This window comes from Apis laboriosa, unplaced genomic scaffold, assembly GCF_014066325.1.
Source record: "Apis laboriosa isolate Shangri-la unplaced genomic scaffold, ASM1406632v1 scaffold49_cov149, whole genome shotgun sequence".
NCBI lineage: Eukaryota > Metazoa > Arthropoda > Insecta > Hymenoptera > Apidae > Apis > Apis laboriosa.
In genome coordinates this window covers 2481244-2503400 of record NW_025223500.1, presented here as the reverse complement: position 1 = coordinate 2503400, position 22157 = coordinate 2481244, and the positions used below count along the sequence as shown (strand labels likewise).

Sequence of the window (22157 nt, the reverse complement as noted above, 5' to 3'; positions counted from 1 at the left end):
AACATCGCTAGGTACATATATAATTCTGGCAGGTTACTTAGTTCGACATTTCACAATTTACGAATGACACTTTTTTTTTTTTTATAATGAATGATGTTACTTGGAATGCGTGTTGTAATATTCCTTTTACGAATGATGTTTGCAGGAAGCCAGTTTAAAGTATTTTAAGTATGTAACAAATTTTATAAAATCGTAAAATAAATCATCATGATTTTTTAAATAGTTTTTTTATTAAGCATATAAATTTTTATTATTGAATTATTTTTTTATGAAGACAATTTTTAAAAATTAAAAATTGTACAAATATATTATAGTATTTTTAATCATTTATTTATCAAAAATGGAAAAGTCTAAATACATCGTATCATTTTATAAATAATTGTTATAAAACTTAAATTTAAGTAAAAAAATTTTTTACAAGGAAACGACGATAGCAATGGAAAAGAGCAAGCGAATTTAATTTCGTCCTATTTGGTCAATCTGGGCTTGGAGATTGTTCACCACTTCCGATGGAACATGTGCTCCCAAAATTTCAAAAAGATTGATCTTCTGCTCTCCAGGAATTGACTCATAAGCTGCCAGTTCAATACCTTCTTGAACTTTTTGTATTGTCGCATCTTTTGGAATAAGATAAGTATTCTGTGCTTGTTTTATAGCCTCATTACTAAAAATTTGACCATCTTTTTGTGGAAATGCCATAATTATTTCCACAACGAATAATATTGCTAATAGCATGAAACGAATTTCCATCTAAAATAAATAAATGTAAAAATTGAATAATTTTTTAATATTTCATTATTTTAATTTTTTTACGTAACTTTAATTTATTATTTTATTTTTTAAATATATTTTTTAAAAAATTGTCAAATTTTTTATTTTTTTTTTAAATGAAATTTTTTTATCATTAGATTATATATAAATTGATGAAAATTTCAAAGCATTAGACATCAGGTTTTGTTTCAATAATAAATGTGTGAAAGTAAAAAACATCTTATATTTATCTTTAATGAGATAATTTTTTTTAATTTAATTTTAATTTAATTTGGAATTAAAAATGATATTTATTTATTTATTATTGTATTTTATCATTATAAGAAAAAATTCATTTTTTGCAATTTTTTATTTAATGGAACGAAAACATACAAAATAATGAGTATATATATATATATATATATATGCTTACGCGAAGAAAGATATTTATGTAATTATATTGTTAATAAATTATTAATTACATAATATTGATTTATTTAATTCAATATCAAATTTTCTATACTAATTTTTCTATAATATTTTCTATAATATTTTTTAATATAAAATTTAAAAATTTTAAATCGTAAAAATGATGAATATATAAGTATATAAACTATAAATATATGTGATATAAACTATAAATGAAAGTAAACAGAAAGAATCAATAGATAATGCGATCACAAATAAAATTATAAATTAAATTTTCTTAAATAAGCGTTTAATTATTATATTTATATAATGTAACGAATAATTAAACGAATGTAAAAATTAAAAATATAAACTAAAATTTATAGTTACATAATATTTTCGTGCAAGAATTGATGCAATATATACAAAGTGCAATTTATAAAAATAAAAAAGAACTAATTAAAAATCGCTACAATAATAATTTAACTTTATTAAAAGAATGATGAAATTGATAAATTATATCCTAATAGCTGATAATTTTTTATATTAAAATTAATAAAGAAAGAAACAAATAAAATATCGATGAAATAATTTTGTTTTTTATTATTGTTTTATATTTTACAATTATAAAATAAAATAGAAACGATATTCATTGATAATTTTAATTGTGATATCACAATCAATATCTTTACAATTTATCTTTAGATTTTCAAACTAATTAATTTAATTCTTTAAGAAAATGTATTTATACTTTCACTCTTATTAGTGATAAATTATAATATAAGATACAATTTTCTGTCAAGTAGATTAACTCTCATCTATTTTATCCTAAACAAAAAAAAAAAATCTAATTTTAAATTTAAATTTATAAAAAATTTTAACTTACATTGATTTAATGTTGAATTCTAGAAATAGATAAACCGATATATAATTGCATATATCAATAAAGTCAATTTAACTGACTAACAATTATTCAATAAAAAATATAATTTCCTGATGTCGATGCAAATGCTGCAAGATTAATAGTAAAAGAAAGCCTAATAATAATTGTAAAAACGATTTCGTGAATGGTACTCACGTCAGTAGTGTGTTGTTTCACAATTGGTTAACGTGAAGTGAAACTAAGCGCGCAATCGGCAGAAGCGGCTTTTATACTCGAAATGCTTACCATACGGCAATAGTACACCACTCTTATATCGGAGAATCTTTCTTCCAATTAGTTAATACTTAAGAAAAAAACTTAAATTAAATTAAATAATATTTAAATTCGCAATTACTTTTTTTCCGTTCTTTTAGTTTTTTATTTATCATTGATTTCTCCAAATGGAGAATTTGAAGTAATTATTGCCACTATTATATATATTATGTACTTTTATATATATGATATTATATTTCATCATTATTCATCATTATTATTTCATCATTATTATATAGCATATGTAATTATAATGTTCGTTTATTTTGCTTATTTTTTGCTTAACTAGATTAATTTTTATTGTAATAAATATCATTAATAAATTTTTCTTATAATAATAATAATTATATTAATATTAATAATAATCTTATAATAATAATATTATTATATAATAATAATTCTTATATAAAAATAACATTTATAATAAAAATATTTTTTTTATAATAAAAAGAATTTTAATTATAAATTATAAATATTTTGATATATTGATTTTGATTTTCTATAAGACAATTTAATAATATATAATATTTTATATATTTTATATATGTAAAATATATATATATAATATATATATTAATAATATATATAATTAATAATATTTCTATAATTATTTATAATTAGATATATACTTACATGATTATATATACTGATTACTGATATTTTTAATTCAAATAATTCTTCTAAACTTTTCACTTTTACAAATACTAATGCACGACTCGTTATAAATACTGTGGCCTGTTACCAATATGTTATGAAAAACCATTAGTATTCGATTAACGTTTCACTTTTAGTTTCCTTTTATTGGTTTGTCAAAAAAATATTATTTTTTTTGTTATAATATTTAATGTAAATTTAAATATTTATTTATCTTGTTTTTCTTGAAATATTAATAAATACAAAAATAATATTCATTTCTTAATTCATGAAAACCTACAAGAAAATATCATTAAATTTTTTATATTTTGTACTTTAGATTTGAAAAAATTTTATTTAATTATTTTTTATCATATATAAATTTATATATAAAATTATTTTTAATAATGAATTTAATCTCTTTTTATTTCTTGTCCAATAAATTATTATAATGATAATTTTATTTTAATGAAGATTAAAAATTCGAAGCATTATCTATATAAAAATTAATCAAAGAAAGTTTGAGTTATGTGACAAAACATATGAAGATATAGAAATAAACACATTTTGCAAAAGAAATTGTATTCGTGACTTATTTAAATCGAAGTTTTGCGATTACTAAAATTGAATTAGTTCGAACCTGAACTTTGTATACATTTCATATATGCCATTAAATATACTTTCTACATGGTGAGACTTGCCTCAATCGAATTCTATTACTAGTCACAAAATATAATTTAAAATATAATATATTATTAACTAAAATTTTCTGATCGCGGATAAAATTTAAATAATTTTTTGAAAATATTATAATTTTTCTTTCTATCAATGAATAGCTTTCAAGGTAAAGAAATTCCTACAAAAAATATAATCCTGTTATTGTATAATTTGTGCGAATTCATAAAATTCACTTCATGGATTAAAAATACGAATATTTTTTTGCAATTTCTCATTTATTATTTATTCTATAATTCTTTTATATTTTTAAAAATAAATTAAAAATAAATGTATAAAAAAATTATAATGATAAAAAACGATGGATAATATGGAACGTACAATATCTTATATGATACTGTAAATTATTTTATTTTGTTTATTTAATAAGATATACATTGATTTTTATACATTCGAAATATAAATATATAATATATAGATAAATTATATAGGTAAAATCCATGAATTTAAATTGAATTGCTTTTATATCTTAGACATTAATTTTTATGCAAAAGAAACATATTATCGAAATATATTGAATTTAAATAGTATATCCTGGAAATTTTGCTGAGAGCGGTTGTTGAATATCGATCAAGAAATAAATTGTACCAGCAAGACCTAAAATAATACAGATTATTAATTTAATAATAAATATAAATAATAAATAATAAAACTCGATAATAATTTGTAATAAAATACCTTCAAATAATGAAAATGGTCTATCAGGAATCTTTTTTCTATGTGTTCCATAATCCATACACCAATCTGCAAACTTACAAGCCCTATAAAGATATTTTACATCCTGCACATAAAATCAATATTTTATTGATATTTATTAAAACTATATTATATATTTATCTATTACATTATCTATTACATTATTATATTTAACTATTATATATATATTATATATTTATATTTAAATTTAACTTAACCTTTGTTTGTTGAAAAAGACATAAAAACGTATATGCATTTCCAGATACGCCATGACATATTCCATATCCTTTTTTAAGCACTCCTCTTGACCAAATCAATTCTCCACATTGCAGAGCAGTTTTTAAATAATTTTTATTTTCATATATCTATATATTCATATTTAATAATATATTAGATATATTAGATATTTAATTACTAAAAATTAGAAATTAGTTAAACAATATTAACCTCATAAGCTAAACAGTACAACATAGTCATTCCAGGTGCACCATGGCACCATTGTATTTTATCACTGTGGCTTCCAATAGCAGTTGGAAAGTTTCCAGAAGGAAATCGTAAATTCTGAAGAAAATCTAATGCAGGTCTTATATCTTTCTCTAATTGATCTTTTGTTAAATATTTTCGTGCCTATAATATTAGTTATGTTTAAAATTATTATACTTTTCAAAATTAGATAAACAGGATAGTCTACATAAAATTTTTACAAGTTGTTTTTTTTAACTAGCATGTGAAAATATGCTAGGAAAATGACTTTTTAATTATGAACAATAACAAAAAATGTTTAAAGCAAATATTATTCAGGCATTTTAATAAATAGAAATTAATATACCATTCATTTAAAAAAAAGAAGGTGGTTTCTTTCCTTTGTAGCCGTTGCAAAAAAATCTTTTGTATTTCAAATCAGCCTTCTTGTATCATTGAAATATAAAAAAAAAATCGATTTCTATTATAGTTTCCAAGAAAAAAATGTTTTACAATAGTATGCAGACTATTCTATATATTAAAAAAATAATATTATTATATTACTATAAAAATATTATTATCAATTATTAAAATATAACAGAGATGTCATACTTGTAACAATATGTAAAGTATTCCAGCTAATCCATGTGCACCACCAATATATTCTGTTCCATGCCAAATATACATTAAAGGTGTTTTGTACCTTCTTGAAGCAGAATACAAATTTCCAGATTTAATTATGACTGCAATAACCTGATATAATATTTTTTTAATTAAAATAATATATATGATATTATTAAATATTATATATTTAACAGTATATTACACTGTTATTTATTTTAAGTTTAATTTTTATTACCTTTTTAATAAGTTCATCTTCTATAGGAGCAGGAAATATATTTGAATTCAGAAAAAGAAGGGAAAAGAGATAACCAGCTCTTCCATAAAGTAATTCATCAGGCAAACCACTATTTTCATCCAAAACATAAGAAGATAGTGATTTTATTCTGGAAATAATAATAAAAAAATATAAAAATTAATTTATTTTGTTATTAAACAATATTATATACATATTATTTCTAATATACTATAAAATATAAATTAATTAATTTAAAAAATTAAAGTATTTACCTTGAAATTATATCTTGTGTTGTAGTAGAATTGTTTTGTGAATGAAACATAATTGCAGACAAAGTTAATGGACCCACAATACCAGTCAAAAATGTAATTTCTCTTTTACTTCTGCATCTATGTATACATATTCTTATTAATTCCATTGCTTTCTGTTAAAAAAATATATATAAATTTAAAAAATAATTTATCATTTAAAAAAATAAAAATATTAAAAGATTCATACATCAATATAGTGTGGTTCATTAAAACACTTTCCATATTGATAAAACATATATGCAATTCCTGCTGATCCAGTATATACAGAATAATCATCATGATAAGTCCACTGGTGTTCATTTTCTTCTAATTGATCTATTAATCTCTTTGTTTGTACTTTTAATGTTTCTTTATAATTTTCAGTGATCTAATAAACATAAAATTTAGTATATAAATTTCTATTTATTTATAAATAATTTATAATCTAATTATTGATTAATTTATAAATAAAATACTTACTTCATTAGTTGCTGTATTCACAACAAAATTTACTGTAGCATTAGGATAATCTTCAAATGGATTATCATAATGCCGAGCAGTGTCCATTTTGATACGAATTAAATGTGTAAATCGATTAATTATATTTATATATTTTATGCCAAATCTTTCTTTCTTTATTTTATATATGAAACTTGTCTAGAAAAGATAATATAATCTGATACTTTATATTTAATAATAATTTTAATATTTTAAAATATTATAAATATATCACACATTATAATTTTCATATTCATAAAACAATTAAAAATTATTCATAAAACAATTAATAATTAATAATTATTGATTATTAAATATTATATTGTGTTATATTGACAAAATTAGTAAAAAGGTTAGAAAATAAATAGTTAATTAAGTGATATTTATCAAACACATATTGATATATCTAAAAATGAGTATATAAAAAATTTCAAATAAATTTTTTTTAATATTAATTATATTTTAATAATCATAATGAAAAAAAAGATTTTAAAAACATACTGAGAAGGTAAGAATTTGTCGCATTATTCTAAAAATATACTATATCGTTTATTGACAAACCTGCTATAAAAAATTAAATTTTTGAATATAACGTTTGTAATATAAAGAAGTTTATAGTTAAACAAGACTTTTATATTTAAAGTTATAATCGTAACAAAATATTCGAGTTATCGAAACAAAAATACTTATGAAGCAACTTACGAATGAAATTATCACTTCGTGTCGTTTCCAACGTTACCGATTTGACATATAATCAAATTGAATATACAAGATGAACTGTCTTACCTTTTTGTTATTTTGTATGTATTGAATTTTTTTTTTCTTTTATCTTTTAATAAATATTAAGACGAAATCAATAACTATCGTATAAAATTGCTTTCTATTTTATTTCTAATAAAATCTCTCAATTGTATCTACCTTCCGTGTATTTTTCTTCTTTTTCACTTTTCTTTTTTGTCATTTATTATCTGTTCTTTGTTTATGTTGTTTTTCTTTTTGTTTCTAACCACTTCCTAATTTTTTTCTTTTTTATTCTGTTTTTTTTAATTTTTATAATATTTCTTAATATATTTTTATATATTTCTTTTACTCTTCGCCATAAAATAGAACTATAAATTTCTTGTTAAAAACTCAATTATGCTTTCAATATTAAAATAAAATTAAATAGTTTATTTATGTATATATTAATATTAATATATTTTTAAAATATTTATGGAGACTCATCAATTCTAAAGACAAAAAGACAAAAACACAAAAGTTAGTATACAAAAATATTAATTAAGATTTATTTATTAAGTTATAAACAATCGAAATTTGCTTGAATGAAATAAGATAGGAATAAAATGTTGCGACGCTGAAACGGAAATAGAACATTTATCACATTTTATTTTTATCTTCATTTAACACAAATTTCAATTATTTATAAATTTAATAAATTAATTTAAACAATATTTTTCAAAATTTCGATTATTGGCAGTTAGAAGAAATAATTCTGATTCTTGAATTTTTACTTTTTCTCTATTTTTCTTTTAATATTTATTCTGTTTCTTTATATTTACTTTTAGCACTTGACCACAGACTAGATAGAGGATATCAAATACACTTTTATCAATTCTTTTTAAAACTACAATGTATCTTAATTTTTTATAAAAAATATAAATATTACATTTTTTATTTTACAATATATCTATAAAATGCAATACTTCATATATACATGATACATATATTATATATGTAACAGAATTTGTTTCATTTTTTTTTATCTGTTAATTTTATATCGAAATTTATTTCTAATTCCAACTCTTAGTAATATTATAATATTATTCTGAATAGAATCGGTAGAAAAGATAACATTAAAATGATAAGGGTTTGAGATATGGAATAAAAAGTACAATAAATATTAGATTTATTCTATATCTCGTTTGTGGCGAAATATAATTATCAATAAAAAAAAAATGGTAAAGTATAACTTTTATGCAGAAAATTCTTTCATATATGAATTATCATAAAAAAAAAAGTCGAAAAAACGAAAAATATGACAAGAAAATAAAATATAATTATGATTATATTCATAATATATTCATAATTTATTATCGCTTCTATCATTTATAAGAAAAATAATTATTCATTTTTATTTATAACATAATGTGACATAAAAGAATTTTTTCACGATATAATAATTTTTATCATTATATCTTATTTTGTTATTCATTAAGTTATTATAATTTTTTATTAATATATAATAATTTCTTATATTTCCTGAATAATTATTTTATCTTTAAAAAAAATGAAATCAAATTAGCAATTAAAAGTATCATTTTTCGAATAAATAAGTTAAATAATTTCTAATTCGTTAATCATTATATAATCACAAAAGAAATTTTAATTCTGAATGAATAAATTTGCCTACTTTCAATATTATTCTATTTCGAATTTACATTTTGTTTTAATCTTCAAAAATTTAAAAAAATAGAATTTTCTTTTACTTTAATTTTACAATTTCATTGAAACTTATTTTATATTATCTTATAATATAAAAAAAAAATCAAAAAGCACCTTTTCCTTAAGTAAAACTTGATATATTAAAATATTTCTACAAAGTCATCCGACATATCGTCGTAGCGCATTATTTCGATTTCCTTCCATGATATTAATCATCCAGACGATGATAGAACTCGGTGATATTCGATAAATAAATTTTATTATTCCAATCAAAATGGAATGTTGCAGAAATCCAGTCGTTACATTTTCTTTGCCTATAGTTTTAATCGCGCTCTGAACGTATTTTTCCGGTGTTGGAACCATCCATCCTGATCGTGGTGACTCTGTGGTATGATTAGTGACTGTGCCTGGTAACAAACACTGCACGATTATACCATGTTTTCCATATTCTATCTGCAAATCTCTACTAAATTTCACGATATACGCTTTTGTGGCTGCGAAGACTGTCAACAGAGGGCTCGGTAATACTGCTACCATGGAGGCTACGTTGACTATAACTCCTTTTCCTCTAACCACCATTTGTGGTAATAAAATACGACACATATTTGTCACAACTACTACATTACAATGAACAATACTCATATAGATCTTTTCTTTATGAGGAAGATCCAAGAAATATTCTGGATGCGGATATGACATGCCAAGATTGTTGATTAATATGCCAATTTCTAGGCCGAACATTTCTTTTTCGATAACATTATATGTTTCCAAGCCTTCCGATAAATCTAATTTAATTACTTTTGTTTTCACATTGTACATTGCTTCGATATTACTTGCAATGGTTTTTAAATTTTCCGTATCAGGACTAACTAGAATCACATTCAATCCTATCTTCGCCAATGTTTCCGCGTATGCTCTTCCAATTCCATGGGAACATCCTGTGACAACTGCCCATTTACCCATAGAGCATAAATCAACCACAGACACGGAGAAGAAATTCTTATATATTCGGTATATTATATTGCAAGAAAATTTATAACCCCAATATATAATCGCTGCATAACCTATTTTCTCGGCCAACATAATTCGTAATAATGATATAGTTTCTGTTCTACTTTTCAATGGATGTCACAAGACGATTTATAACTTCATTTATTATTTTAAGCAATTCGTCACATTCGGGTGGAAAATCGTGAAAAGAGATTCATGTGCGATACTCAACGCACGTAGAGCGATGACATATTGTGGGAGCGTGAAACAGTCGAACAGAAATTAGTAGAATCATAAAAATCAAACAGCTTTCTAATCTTTATCACATATTAATTTTGAATTATTTTTTTATTATTTATTTTTATTAGACAGAATTATTATATCAATGAAGTTCGAAGTTTATTAATTTGTTCTATTAATGCTGTTATATTGGTTCCGCCTGTAACTTTATATTGTTCAACACTATGAGAAAAATTCCAAATTTGCCTCACATCTTTTTGAAATTTAGTACTAAAAAATATAATATAAAAAATTGGATATTTCAATGAAATAAATTTTCATTTAAATTTTCAATCAAATAATTTACCTTATAGATTGTAAATTTTTAAGTGACAATTTACAAAGAGATACTTCTAATAATTCTGACAAAGCAACATTTTCCAGTTAAGTGATGAGCTTCTCTAAACGGTATCTATTAAAAATTCATTATTTAAAAAAAAAAATTAAAATTAGATGATTTAAAATATTAAAAATTTGATTTATAATAAATTATTTTTTACTTCGAATACTAACCCCTTTTCGAACAAGATAATATGCCAGTTGCTAACATAGTAGATGTTAGCGCTTTTTCGCACTTTTTGTTTTTTATTTCAAATGTATTTATTGCATTTGTAGCGATAACAAATATACTGTCTAATATATCGAAAGTAGAAAATATAGTTTCTTTATCTTCTTGAAGATCCTTGTTATATATAGACGGAATTCCTTTCAAAGTAGTTATGAAACCCATACACTAGAATATGAAATGCCATAAAACATAATTAAATAATCTAAATGTACAAATCTATGCATCTATCTATCATTAAAAATAACTTATTTAGAATTACAAACTTTTTTAAATAAAATACCAGCTTTTCCTCGAATTAATTCCATACAATCAGGATTACGTTTTTGAGGCATCAAACTACTATCTGTAGAAAATTGATCAGCAAATCTCACGAAACCGAATTCTTCGCTGCTATAAAATCAAATTCTCAGAAAGACGACTTAGATGAATTACCGTTAATGAAGACCAAAAAAGAAACTCAACTTTAAAAGAAAAAAAAAATTTATAATATGAAAATTGAAAAAAGAATTTTTTTCTTTTTTGACATCTTTCTAACATTTCAATTAAATTTGTTCTTTATGTTTACATCTTATTATTGATTTCATTGAATATATGTTATAAATATATTGTATAAATATATAATATATCGTTTAAAATGTTTTTCGCTTACCAACAAAATCTCTATCTCCTATAGCATATATGCTATTCTCCGTTATTTCAGAAAAATCCAATTCAGCCAAAGTACGTCGATCAATTTGAAAAGGATTCCCAGCTATTGCGCCACTGCCCAAAGGCAAAATGTTTACCCGTCTTTGAATTTCTTGTAATCTCTCAATATCTGCCTTAGCATACCATGCATAATTATAAACAAAATTTCAATTCTATTATTTTAAATTTCAAATTCCAAATAAAAAACATATCTATACTATATTATTTTCATTCATACCTGAGTAACCATTGACTCCATTTTATTGGTTGAGCACGTTGCATATGAGTGTATCCGGGCATAATAATTTCTATTTCATTTTCAGCTCGATTGACAAGAACCTATATATATCTTTCGTTCCAATTATAGTTTTTCTTTTTGCTGATATATTTTGACTTTCTTACCTGAATGAATTTCATCAATTTGTTTGAAAGCACATCTATAGCTTTTCGAAGCCATAATTTTGTATTAGTTATAGTTTGATCATTTCAACTTCTTCCGATATGTAATTTCTTTGCAACATCCCCGATTAATTCCTATCAAGAAACCAATAAAAAAATAAATATTTTCTTTGAATTCTTATGAAAAAGAAAAATAGAAATATTATACTTTCGTAAATATTCATTATTTATTTGTTCTAATAAAATAAAAGCAATTTAAACTATTACATTCATCTTAAAAAAAAATGATATTATAATCAATATGTATATATACCGTAAGTCGACGCTCATTCGCAGTATGGATATTTTCATCTTTGATATGTATAGTGAATCGACCCTCTTCCCATTCAGCTTTCATTTGTATTAAATGTTTTTTTTATATTCGATCGTCTTAGCACATGAAATTAATATTTTTGTTATAACTAATTATAAATTATAAATTATACAAATTTTTTTTTTACTTGTTTGAGACCATTCAGTATAACTTGTAATTCTTCATCTGTGAGAAGATTGACCAATCTTATTGCTTTTGCATATGTCACACTTCCCTGAAGATTTGTAGAATATTAAAAAATGTATTTATTATTATATTAAATATGTAATAAATATATTTCTAATTTTTTCTTTTTCTTTAATGTTATATTGTATATATAAATGTTTTATATAAATTTTCATATATTTAATCATACATATTTAATATTATTTCTTATTTTTTTATATACAAACCTCTATATCTTCTGTATAAATTCGTTTATCAATATCAATCGATGCGTTCAGATCATGAAATTTTGGATCGATATTATCCATAAAACAGCCTCCCCATAATTTTTTGTAATTTTCTTGTTTGCATGTATATAATGTGTATATATGTATATATATATATATATATAGCTAATCAATACGAATCGTGTCTCGCATTGATAAAATCGAAATTTACTTAATCTCTGTATTAATCAATTGTATATATATCATAAAAAGTGAAACTCATCTGCATGACTCGTCAATTACAACACTTTTCTTTTGTATAAATTGTTATTTCAGAAAGAACATAAAACGCAAATTCTGAAATCTTTATAATGAAATTTCTGCGAGTTTATCAATAATACCACTGACACAAAAGAGATCGTGCTGTTTTTTTTAAATATTATACATATCATAATTACATAAGATAAATATAATATAAATACAATTAATAGGAAAAAAGAATATTTTTTTTATTAATGGAAATAATATGAAATCATTATTCATGTATCGTCTTTTAAATGTAATTATTATTATCGATAAAAATTAAATAATTAATTTTGATTTTTAAAATAATATTTTGCATCTTTTTTAATCTAATCTATCTTTCATTAGATAGATTTAATTTTTATATATGTTATATAACATGTTACTTTTTTCTTTTAGAATAGAAGAATAAAAATAAAAAAAGTTGATCGCATATAATGATTTACTTATCTAAGTATCTAAGGATCTTATCTTGGAATGCAATTGATCAATTTAAGTTACAATCGAAAAAACAACAATTGTACAATACAAAAGAAGAAAAATGTCATAATGTTTATATTCAAATATTTAATTGAATTAATTTCTTTCTTCTATTTATTGTTTATATTTTTATTATATTTTTTCTATTTATTATATAATTTTTGTAATTGTACTTTTTTTAAAATATGCACGATGTTAATGCATTTGTGAAATACTTTTGAAGAGTCGATTCTAGAAATTAAAATAAAAATTAAGACATTAAGATTATTAAATTATAAGCAATTGAAGTTTATATAAAATGGCAATAACAGAAATATCTCATTTTATCTCTGTTTTGTTTCATTTAATGCAAATTTCAATTGTTATAATATATATATAATTTAATAAAACAAATCGTAATTAATATTTTTATATTGACTTGACATTAAATTTTTATTTTGACTTTTAGGAATAAAAAAATGTCATAAATATATTAACATTCTACAAATTTCTAAGTCAAATAATAATCAGAGAAAATAGCTGAAATTGTTTCTCATTATCACTATTGTCTTTTTGTTTTTATTGTCTGAATACGATAAAAAATGGTATATATTCGATGATAAAAATAGTGAATTAACACTTGATTGACACAAACTGTATGTGTACATTTATTGTCCTTAAATATTTCCCTTTGATTACGTGTTATATGTGGTTTCATCAAAACCATATCATTTTAGTTTTAATATAGAACGATACGATAATAGTTATCGTTATTTTTTCTCTGACTTTGTTTCTTCTAATACTTTTATAGATAAGTTAAAATATATAAAGCTAAAATATTTTTATTTATATTTATTTTCGGTCCAAGTAAATGCGGAATTTATCAAGTTTTTTTTATTATCGATTAAAAAAATTGAAAAAGTTATGTGATTTTTTTATATAAATGTACAGAAATGTATTTTCGATATTAATTGATTGATAATTCGATAATTGTATTAAAGTTCAATTAGAATGCGTAAAAAAGGACAAACTCATATCTGAATTACTTGAATTACTCATAAAAATACTTGAACAAAGCGTTTTCCATTTTTGATATTAGTGATTAAACAATGAGAATGCGGAAGAAACATTCTAAGTGATAATGATTTGTTGACGAATTATTTACATACAACAACTGAAACAGTTTAATTTAATACTTTGTTTCGTACATTAGTATCCTAGCAATAGTTATGTACGAAATCCCATTTCTCGGAATAATTATCACGAAATTTAGTTAGAAGTTGATTATTCTTTTTGTTCATAATAAATAAATGAATATTAAAAATAAAAAACATATTGTGACAAGTGTGTAATTGATTTTTAAAAAAGAAATTATGAAGTTTAAGAAATAAATTATGTATTGATGTGTTATTTCGCGTAAAAAATCAAAAACCGAAAAAAATAAAGACACTGCATGTTTAAAAAACCGGATTAAAAAACAAAAAAGAAGTAAAAATTAATATAAGAAAGAAATTATGGATGAAAACGAGAAAAAAAACAAATTGGAAGTGATGGAAGAAGTAGTGGTGAAAGATGTTGTGTTTTCTACCGATACAATAGATAAAAAATCTCAAGCATATAAACAATCCAATACTTATGCCGCAAAAAAAACCGTGGCACAAGGTATGATGGATGTTGCCCTAATCACTGCCAATGCGAATCAATTAAGATATCTGATTGAGTATCAACGAGAGAGTCCTACATTTTATTTGATTATGAGTTTAATAATCATCAGTCTTTTTCTTCAGGTAAAGTAAATAATAATTATTAATTTTAAATTTCTTATTTTTTTATATGACTCGAATATTAATATACAATTGAATGAAATCTATTTAATATAAATAATATAAATAATAATCATGAATTAACAATGAATTAAGTATAAATGAATTTCTTTCAGATTATCTGTACGATCTTAGTTATGATTAATAACTATTTAAAATATTTTGATTTGTTTAATTTTAGGTGGTCGTAGGAATCAGTCTGATTTTCAAAGGTCGATTTGATATAAAAGGACAATCAAAATCATTACAAGCACGAAAAATCAATAATTACGTAGTAATCGGTGTTTTTCTAATAACTATCATAAATGTATTTATTGCCGCGTTTAGTATATCTGTTTCTACGTTACCACAAACAACAACAAATAATAATAAAATGTAAATATATCTTTTATATTGATTTTTGTAAAAAAACTCTTCGTTTTTTCTTCTTTCTTTATATGTGAATGATAGTAAATTAAAATTGATATGTAAAATAAATAAATTATAGTTTTATAATTTATAAATTCCTATTAGACATTAAATTTTTTTATAAAGAATATAATTCTATAATTTATATTAAAATATATATCTATCTTCTATGTAAATATATTATGTAATATTGATTAAATTACAAATAAATAATTGAACATTTGATATTTTTCTGAAAAGAAAGAAATGTTATTTTTAATTTATAATATGACAAATGATAATATTAATATTAAACATTAAAAATATTTAACTAATAAATATAATAAATTTTTATCGAGTTTACTTTATCTAGCAGTATTCATTTCATCTTCAGTAAATAAATTAATAAATAATTTACAACAATTTACCTATTTTCTTTTATATTTGTTAACATATTTATATGATAAACATTCATTGATAAAATCAACAATTTCAATTATATAAATATGGCATAATACGTATTTTTAGGAATTAGAAGTTTATGAAAAAATTACATTTTCCTAAAATTTAAAATGATTTTTTATTAATTTAATATAATTAATTCAAATGTATTTTAATTTTACTTTCTTTTTACAAAATGTATTTACACAAAATTTTCTTTAATATTTCCAAATTTATATATATATATATAATAATATATATGTAAAATTATATAATATATAAATTAAAATAAATATATAAATTATATAATATATATATATATATATATTATTTTTAATATTTTAATACAATTATAAAATTCTTATTTTATAAATAAAATATTTAATAATTTTATAAAGATGATAGATAATTATTATTATATATTCAATTCAAGAATTTGAATATTTTATTTTTATCTTTTAAATATGTGCACATATGTTTTATTTATGTCATTATATTCATGGCAAAAATATTTAATTAGATCGATATACATATCTGATTTTTGTTTAATTTCTAATATATATAAGAATGAATGATTGATAAATAAATAATATAAATATTATTTTGATATATATTCAATGATTTTTTTAAAACTGTTTAAATTCACGTAACAAATTTAAATTTTTTCTATGAATTCTCATTAATTTTGTGAAAATTTAATTTTTTATTCTGTTATAATAAAAAATCCATTCTTATTATTTTATAAAATTTGCATTATAAATTATATACAACTTTATATTTTCAAATAATACAAAAAATGATACAGGAAATGAAAAGGAAATTATATGTTATAAGTAAATTAATATTAAGTTCTTTTTCATACTTTTTTGATATTTGGTAGTTATAATACAAACATAGTATGATTTGTAACATTATATTTACACTTAATAAAAGAACAATATACTTTTTAAAAATGGATAAAAATGTCCATTAATAGTTCTTTCTTTCTCCTTAAATGCAACAATACTTCTATATAATGCATTCAAAATAAAATTGTGTGATTCTATCGTTCTTTATACAATTTTATTAATTTATTACTTGTAACAAGTTTTTTACTTTAACATTTCTGGCTATTTTCTCTTTATTTTAGTTAACAAACATAGTTATAGTTTCTTTTTTTCTTGATTACACTTTTATTTTTAATATTTTTTTTAATATTCAATAATAATTAAAGCAAAAACCTTGCAACTATATAATTTTTAATTAATCGAATTTTGGATGTCAAATAGTATTTATAATATATGCAATAATATTGCATATAATAATAAAATATAATAATTCATAATTAACATATTCTTTTTTCTCATTCCTATGTGACTAGGATTTCTCCATAGTAACATTCTATTTTATTCCTTACATAATACATTTTGTCATATATATGTATATGTATAAATAACATTCTCGAATTTTGCTCCATTGCCACAGGTTTATCACCTATATCATTGCATGAAATACAATTTTTACTATATCATTAGTTTACTATATTATAGTAACCTTATATTTTAGAAGGATACATTTAAATCATTTGATACGCTATTTTTTTATTTGAACAAATGATATAAATTATATATTATCCAACAATGCAAAAATAGTCATGCTTTATTATAGAAATTAATTTAATTCGCTTAATTTTATGAAAAATTATTTTTATAACTTTCTTAGAACGGAGGCCGACAGATTATATTGATACAATAAATTAAAAAATAAAAAAAAAATCATAAAAACTTAATAATAAAAAGTTAAAAATTATCAACTCTTAATTCATTAAATTGTTTAAAGACTTTAGAAACTCTTTTAGGATATTATAATTTACATCAGTTCAGGACACCTATTTTCAGTTTCATAAGCGACTAGATACAAGGCCATTATATAGATATCTTAAGTGAGTTTCTAAGTCTATAAATAAAACAGTACGTGAGAAATTGAGAAAGTTTCTTCTTTAACAAAAATTTTGTATATTAATAGATTTAAATATAACTTATATACTTTTATAAGGATCAATTTCTGCATTTGAAATATCAGGTATATAAGTTGATTTTAATGCTCAATATTTTATAATAAACAAAAACTTAAATGCTTAAAGTTGATCTATATAATAATATATATAAATACAAATTAATATAGTTTCAATGTATGTTTTCTAATTATTAATTATCAAAAATATTATAATTTAAAATAATCGAAATTATTAAAATTTCAGAGTAAATTAAAAAAAATGTAATATTTTTAATACTTTTTGTTTTTTGTTCCATTCAGATTGATATTTATATTCCAATTAATTTGAAAATTATATATTTACAATTTTGTAAATGTACATCTTGTACTAACATTATTGCTAACTTAAAATTGCATATATTTTGAGTCATATAAATTGGGCAGGATAAGGTAAATTTTACAATTATTATACAGGAAATGTGCTAATTTTTAAAATAATAATATAAACTTACATGAAATTTGTAATACTACTAACTGTACTATATGGTTATAATAATTTTTACTTAATTGTATTTATTATGATATTTCTTATATTTATTGAAACAGCATGAATATAATCGTTTTTATAGTACTCGTTTTATTTGGCAAATATTAATTATCGATTAAACAAATAAATATTATTGAAAAATCAATTTTTATAGATTTGTTGTGCTATATAATATCTTATTTTCTTTCTAGTATTTTTTTTCTTTTTCAGATAAATATATTATAATTTTGTTGATATTATACTAAGATTTTTATTCTGCTCTTACTTGTCCTATCCATATAATTGTGCCTTATTTCCTGATAACACATTTAAGTGATTTCTTTTTTGAAAAATTTACATATGATTTTCATGCTTCTTTGGATATCTAATTCAAAATCTTTATATTATACATTTATAGCTATTCTGTTTACATATTTATTGATAGCAGATTTATCACAGTGATATATTATTTCATTTCTCGAATTATATATTTCATCTGAAATAATTTCATATTCTTATCAAGAAGATATTTTATAATCTAATATATTATTAAATTCTATAATATATTATTAAATTCTAACTAACCTGAGTTAATCATCCCATTCATAATCATCACTGGATTCACTAGTTGAATCATCACTTTCACTATGTATTGCACTCGATCGCTCAGCAAGAGCCCTTGACAAAGCACTAGCCAAACCTCCTTGAAATGTTGATGTCGTTTTATTTTTTGCTTCATTCGAAACGGGCCTTAATTCAATTCCTTGACGAATTTGCTCTAATAAAGCATTTCTAGAATCGTCTGGTGGGGGATTTTGTTTTATTTCTGATTTATCGATTTTCTATAATAATGAATATATAATCAAAATGTTATATATCATTAAAACATTTAGTGATTACAATTTTAAATTTTCATACTAACTCGAAGAGTAGTGCCACTTCTTATAGATTCCATAAGAGTTGATCTCAAATCAGCAATATCTTCATTATTATTATTATTATTACTATTATTATTATTGATAGCACTTGTGTTAATAGTTCCATCATCAGAATTTAATAAATTAGGTAATGGTGGTGGAGTTGGAACAGATGTAGTCAAATTACTTTTTGAGCGTGGAGCTGGAGCAGGTGGAGGTGGTGGTGGAGGAGGTGGAGGTGGAGGTGGTGGAAGTGATGGTGCAGAAGTTAAAGGTGGTGGTGGTCGAGTTGGCAATGTTCTATGAACTGGTGGTGCACTTGGTGGTGCACTTGGTGGTGTTGAAGGTGTATTAAATCGATTTGGAGGCAATGGTGGAGCAATTCGAGTTTGATGCTGTAAAAATATTGTTTGTAAAATTCATTCATTTTGTATAATAATATATAGTATATAATAACAATTAATAATATTATAATAACAAATATACAAACAGGTACTGTTCTTGCAGGAACTGGAGGAGGATATTCCTGTCTTTGAAGTGCTGTTGGAGGTTGTCGTATTTGCTGTTGCAATTGTTGTTGTGCATTAGTTTTTGGGATAGATGAATTTATATCTTCTCTAATAGCATTCATACCACCATGTTTTTCAATAAAATCATAAATAAAATCACGCGTGTCTTGATTTCTAAATTGGCATTCCGATACGCCAACCTTATCGAGAAACATTTTTAAATGTGGATCAATTTTTTCTAATTCCAATTCTTTACTGTTAGCATTCCATGCAAAATGCGTAACATGTCTAAAAATATTAAAATAAATATAAAAAATATAAAAATTATCAATTATGTAGCTAAAATTACAAACTAAAATAATATAATCAATCATAATATAATCAAATTTCAACCTAAAATCAGATGGAGGCCCAATATCATCTTTAGTTAATTTTTTCTTAATTTTATCTCGCTTTTTCTTTTTACTTTTATACATAGAACTACTAGAAGCACTCCTATTAACACCAATAGCAGTTGGAGTTCCATTTAATAAATTAGAAGTTGATCCTGTATTAAATGCAATTGGTGATGTATTGCTTTGATTTCTCCATGGTAATGTTGCACCATGCTGAGTTTCTCCTTCTACTTTAGATCGTCTTTGTTGCCTTCTCTGACGTTTAGTATTCAGTTTACCAAGAAGAATATTTCTAAAATCAAATAATAATTTTTTTATCTCTTTTTATATCTTCTATTTTAATATTATTTATATATAGAGAAAGAAATTTTAATACATTTTAATCTTATAATATACAATTAGAATTAAATTTATAAAAAAATATTTCAATTTTATTTCAATTAATATTTCAATTAATATTTCTATTCTATGCTTTAATTTAATTTACCTTAGTGTAACAGCATCTGTTTCACTTGCAAAATTAAAAGCAGCCATACAATCTTCTGCTTCAAATGTATGAAAATAAATCAATGGTGCTTTATAATCCATTGCATTATAAACTTCATGTTCCCATAACATTGCTTTCCTTTGTAAGCAATACAAACGAAGGAAAAAACTACGTCTAGGATTATCTCTTATCAATGTTATAATACCTGTAGTTTTTTTTATCCATTCTTTATGTAAAGGCGGTTCAGTCAAATATAATTGAATAACTCCAGCTGCTAGACACTACAAAAAATATAAATTGTATTTCTTTTATTATTATATTACTTATTTAAAATATTACATTATTAATTTCCATTGTGATATATAATTTAAATAAATAACAAAATCATAAATATTTTTAATTTATAAATTATTTAAATAATTAAATAAAAATATTTACAATTTATTAATATTTACATTTCACACTCTAATATAAAAAATATTTGCATAATTATAAATCTTTATTTAAATCATATAAAATTAATATATATTTTTAATTTTTCATACAAATTTATAGTTCAAAAATACTATGCATAGAACTGCTTTCATATAAAATGACTAATGTTGAAAATGTTAAAAATTTTATATGTAGTATTAATAAAATATTAATTATATCAATATCAAATCTTTTATAATATATATTTTCTATAAATTTTTCATTTAATAAATAAACGAAATTAATCTTTAATTAACTAAACTAACTTAAAACTAACTTAATAACAAAAATATTTAAAAATAATATAAAAATAAAATGACAAATGTTTATTTAAATCTGTTGATTGACAAATTTAGGTCAAAATCATTGTATTATAATAATAATTATAATATTCGTATTTAAAAATTTTCAATACAATAATTCTTACCTGACACCGATTTCCTATCAATTGGAAGACTTGTTCATTTTCTTCCGCTTTTAAAAGCGTAGAACCTCTATGTTTGTCCATAGTGCCTGACTTCATCTTTAGCAAGGTTAGGATTCTTGTACTAATTTCTTACCATGTTTTTTCTCATTCGATAGATTTTGATTCATAATTTATTATCAATATTTTCTATTTTTATACATTTTTAAAAATTGAATGCACACATTAATATGAAATTCGTACAATTAAAATTGGTCAATCACCACCTATCAAAGCTATTCCTGATACTATTCTACACAGGAAACTCTACCAGTTGGTGATGACATTTTCATCTATCCGGTTCAATGTTCCACGTTTCCTCATTCGATATATTTTTGCTCTTAAATCAGATTGGACCTCACAT

The 22157-nt window shown here is 21.7% G+C and overlaps 6 protein-coding genes across 9 annotated transcripts; 1 reads left to right on the top strand and 5 right to left on the bottom strand.

Annotated features, from left to right (window-relative positions):
• Positions 1 to 308: 308 nt before the first annotated feature.
• Positions 309 to 3045, bottom strand: LOC122716899. 2 transcript variants are annotated; one of them, XM_043940397.1, is made up of 3 exons: positions 2987 to 3045; positions 2237 to 2384; positions 309 to 750 (listed from the first exon to the last, which is right to left on the bottom strand). In XM_043940397.1, exon 3 carries the CDS (start codon positions 748 to 750, stop codon positions 457 to 459), a length of 294 nt encoding a protein of 97 aa, XP_043796332.1. In that variant the 5' UTR covers positions 2237 to 2384; positions 2987 to 3045; the 3' UTR covers positions 309 to 456. The 2 variants fall into 2 exon arrangements, with proteins under 2 accessions (XP_043796332.1, XP_043796331.1); XM_043940396.1 differs by lacking the exon at positions 2987 to 3045 and adding an exon at positions 2045 to 2169 and having other exon boundaries at positions 2237 to 2487.
• A 1081-nt stretch (positions 3046 to 4126) lies between these two features.
• LOC122716811 (lanC-like protein 2) lies at positions 4127 to 7248 on the bottom strand. Of its 3 annotated transcripts, none has more exons than XM_043940230.1 (10): positions 7229 to 7248; positions 6509 to 6685; positions 6237 to 6416; positions 6011 to 6162; positions 5739 to 5886; positions 5492 to 5632; positions 4865 to 5044; positions 4636 to 4782; positions 4400 to 4502; positions 4127 to 4318 (listed from the first exon to the last, which is right to left on the bottom strand). In XM_043940230.1, exons 2-10 carry the CDS (start codon positions 6593 to 6595, stop codon positions 4242 to 4244), a joined length of 1215 nt encoding a protein of 404 aa, XP_043796165.1. In that variant the 5' UTR covers positions 6596 to 6685; positions 7229 to 7248; the 3' UTR covers positions 4127 to 4241. The 3 variants fall into 3 exon arrangements, with proteins under 3 accessions (XP_043796165.1, XP_043796164.1, XP_043796163.1); XM_043940229.1 differs by lacking the exon at positions 7229 to 7248 and adding an exon at positions 7088 to 7224; XM_043940228.1 differs by lacking the exon at positions 7229 to 7248 and adding an exon at positions 7028 to 7051.
• A 1879-nt stretch (positions 7249 to 9127) lies between these two features.
• On the bottom strand, positions 9128 to 9931 carry LOC122716924 (very-long-chain 3-oxoacyl-CoA reductase-like). The gene has a single exon (XM_043940441.1). It carries the CDS (start codon positions 9929 to 9931, stop codon positions 9128 to 9130), a length of 804 nt encoding a protein of 267 aa, XP_043796376.1.
• Positions 9932 to 10054: 123 nt separating this feature from the next.
• Positions 10055 to 12911, bottom strand: LOC122716766 (argininosuccinate lyase). Its single transcript, XM_043940139.1, is given in 13 exon segments — positions 10055 to 10468; positions 10545 to 10613; positions 10615 to 10649; positions 10751 to 10775; positions 10777 to 10970; positions 11069 to 11201; positions 11203 to 11266; positions 11455 to 11645; positions 11731 to 11831; positions 11895 to 12026; positions 12205 to 12287; positions 12391 to 12478; positions 12657 to 12911. Coding segments are annotated over 13 exon segments (1329 nt in total). The 5' UTR covers positions 12738 to 12911; the 3' UTR covers positions 10055 to 10335.
• Positions 12912 to 14217: 1306 nt separating this feature from the next.
• On the top strand, positions 14218 to 15675 carry LOC122716836 (ninjurin-A-like). Its single transcript, XM_043940274.1, has 2 exons — positions 14218 to 15184; positions 15402 to 15675. The coding sequence occupies exons 1-2, from the start codon at positions 14912 to 14914 to the stop codon at positions 15597 to 15599; spliced, it is 471 nt and encodes a 156-aa protein (XP_043796209.1). The 5' UTR covers positions 14218 to 14911; the 3' UTR covers positions 15600 to 15675.
• A 2820-nt stretch (positions 15676 to 18495) lies between these two features.
• LOC122716806 (neural Wiskott-Aldrich syndrome protein-like) lies at positions 18496 to 22023 on the bottom strand. The gene is made up of 7 exons (XM_043940219.1): positions 21758 to 22023; positions 20857 to 21137; positions 20368 to 20661; positions 19956 to 20262; positions 19471 to 19860; positions 19134 to 19390; positions 18496 to 19044 (listed from the first exon to the last, which is right to left on the bottom strand). Exons 1-6 carry the CDS (start codon positions 21851 to 21853, stop codon positions 19139 to 19141), a joined length of 1620 nt encoding a protein of 539 aa, XP_043796154.1. The 5' UTR covers positions 21854 to 22023; the 3' UTR covers positions 18496 to 19044; positions 19134 to 19138.
• Positions 22024 to 22157: the final 134 nt, after the last annotated feature.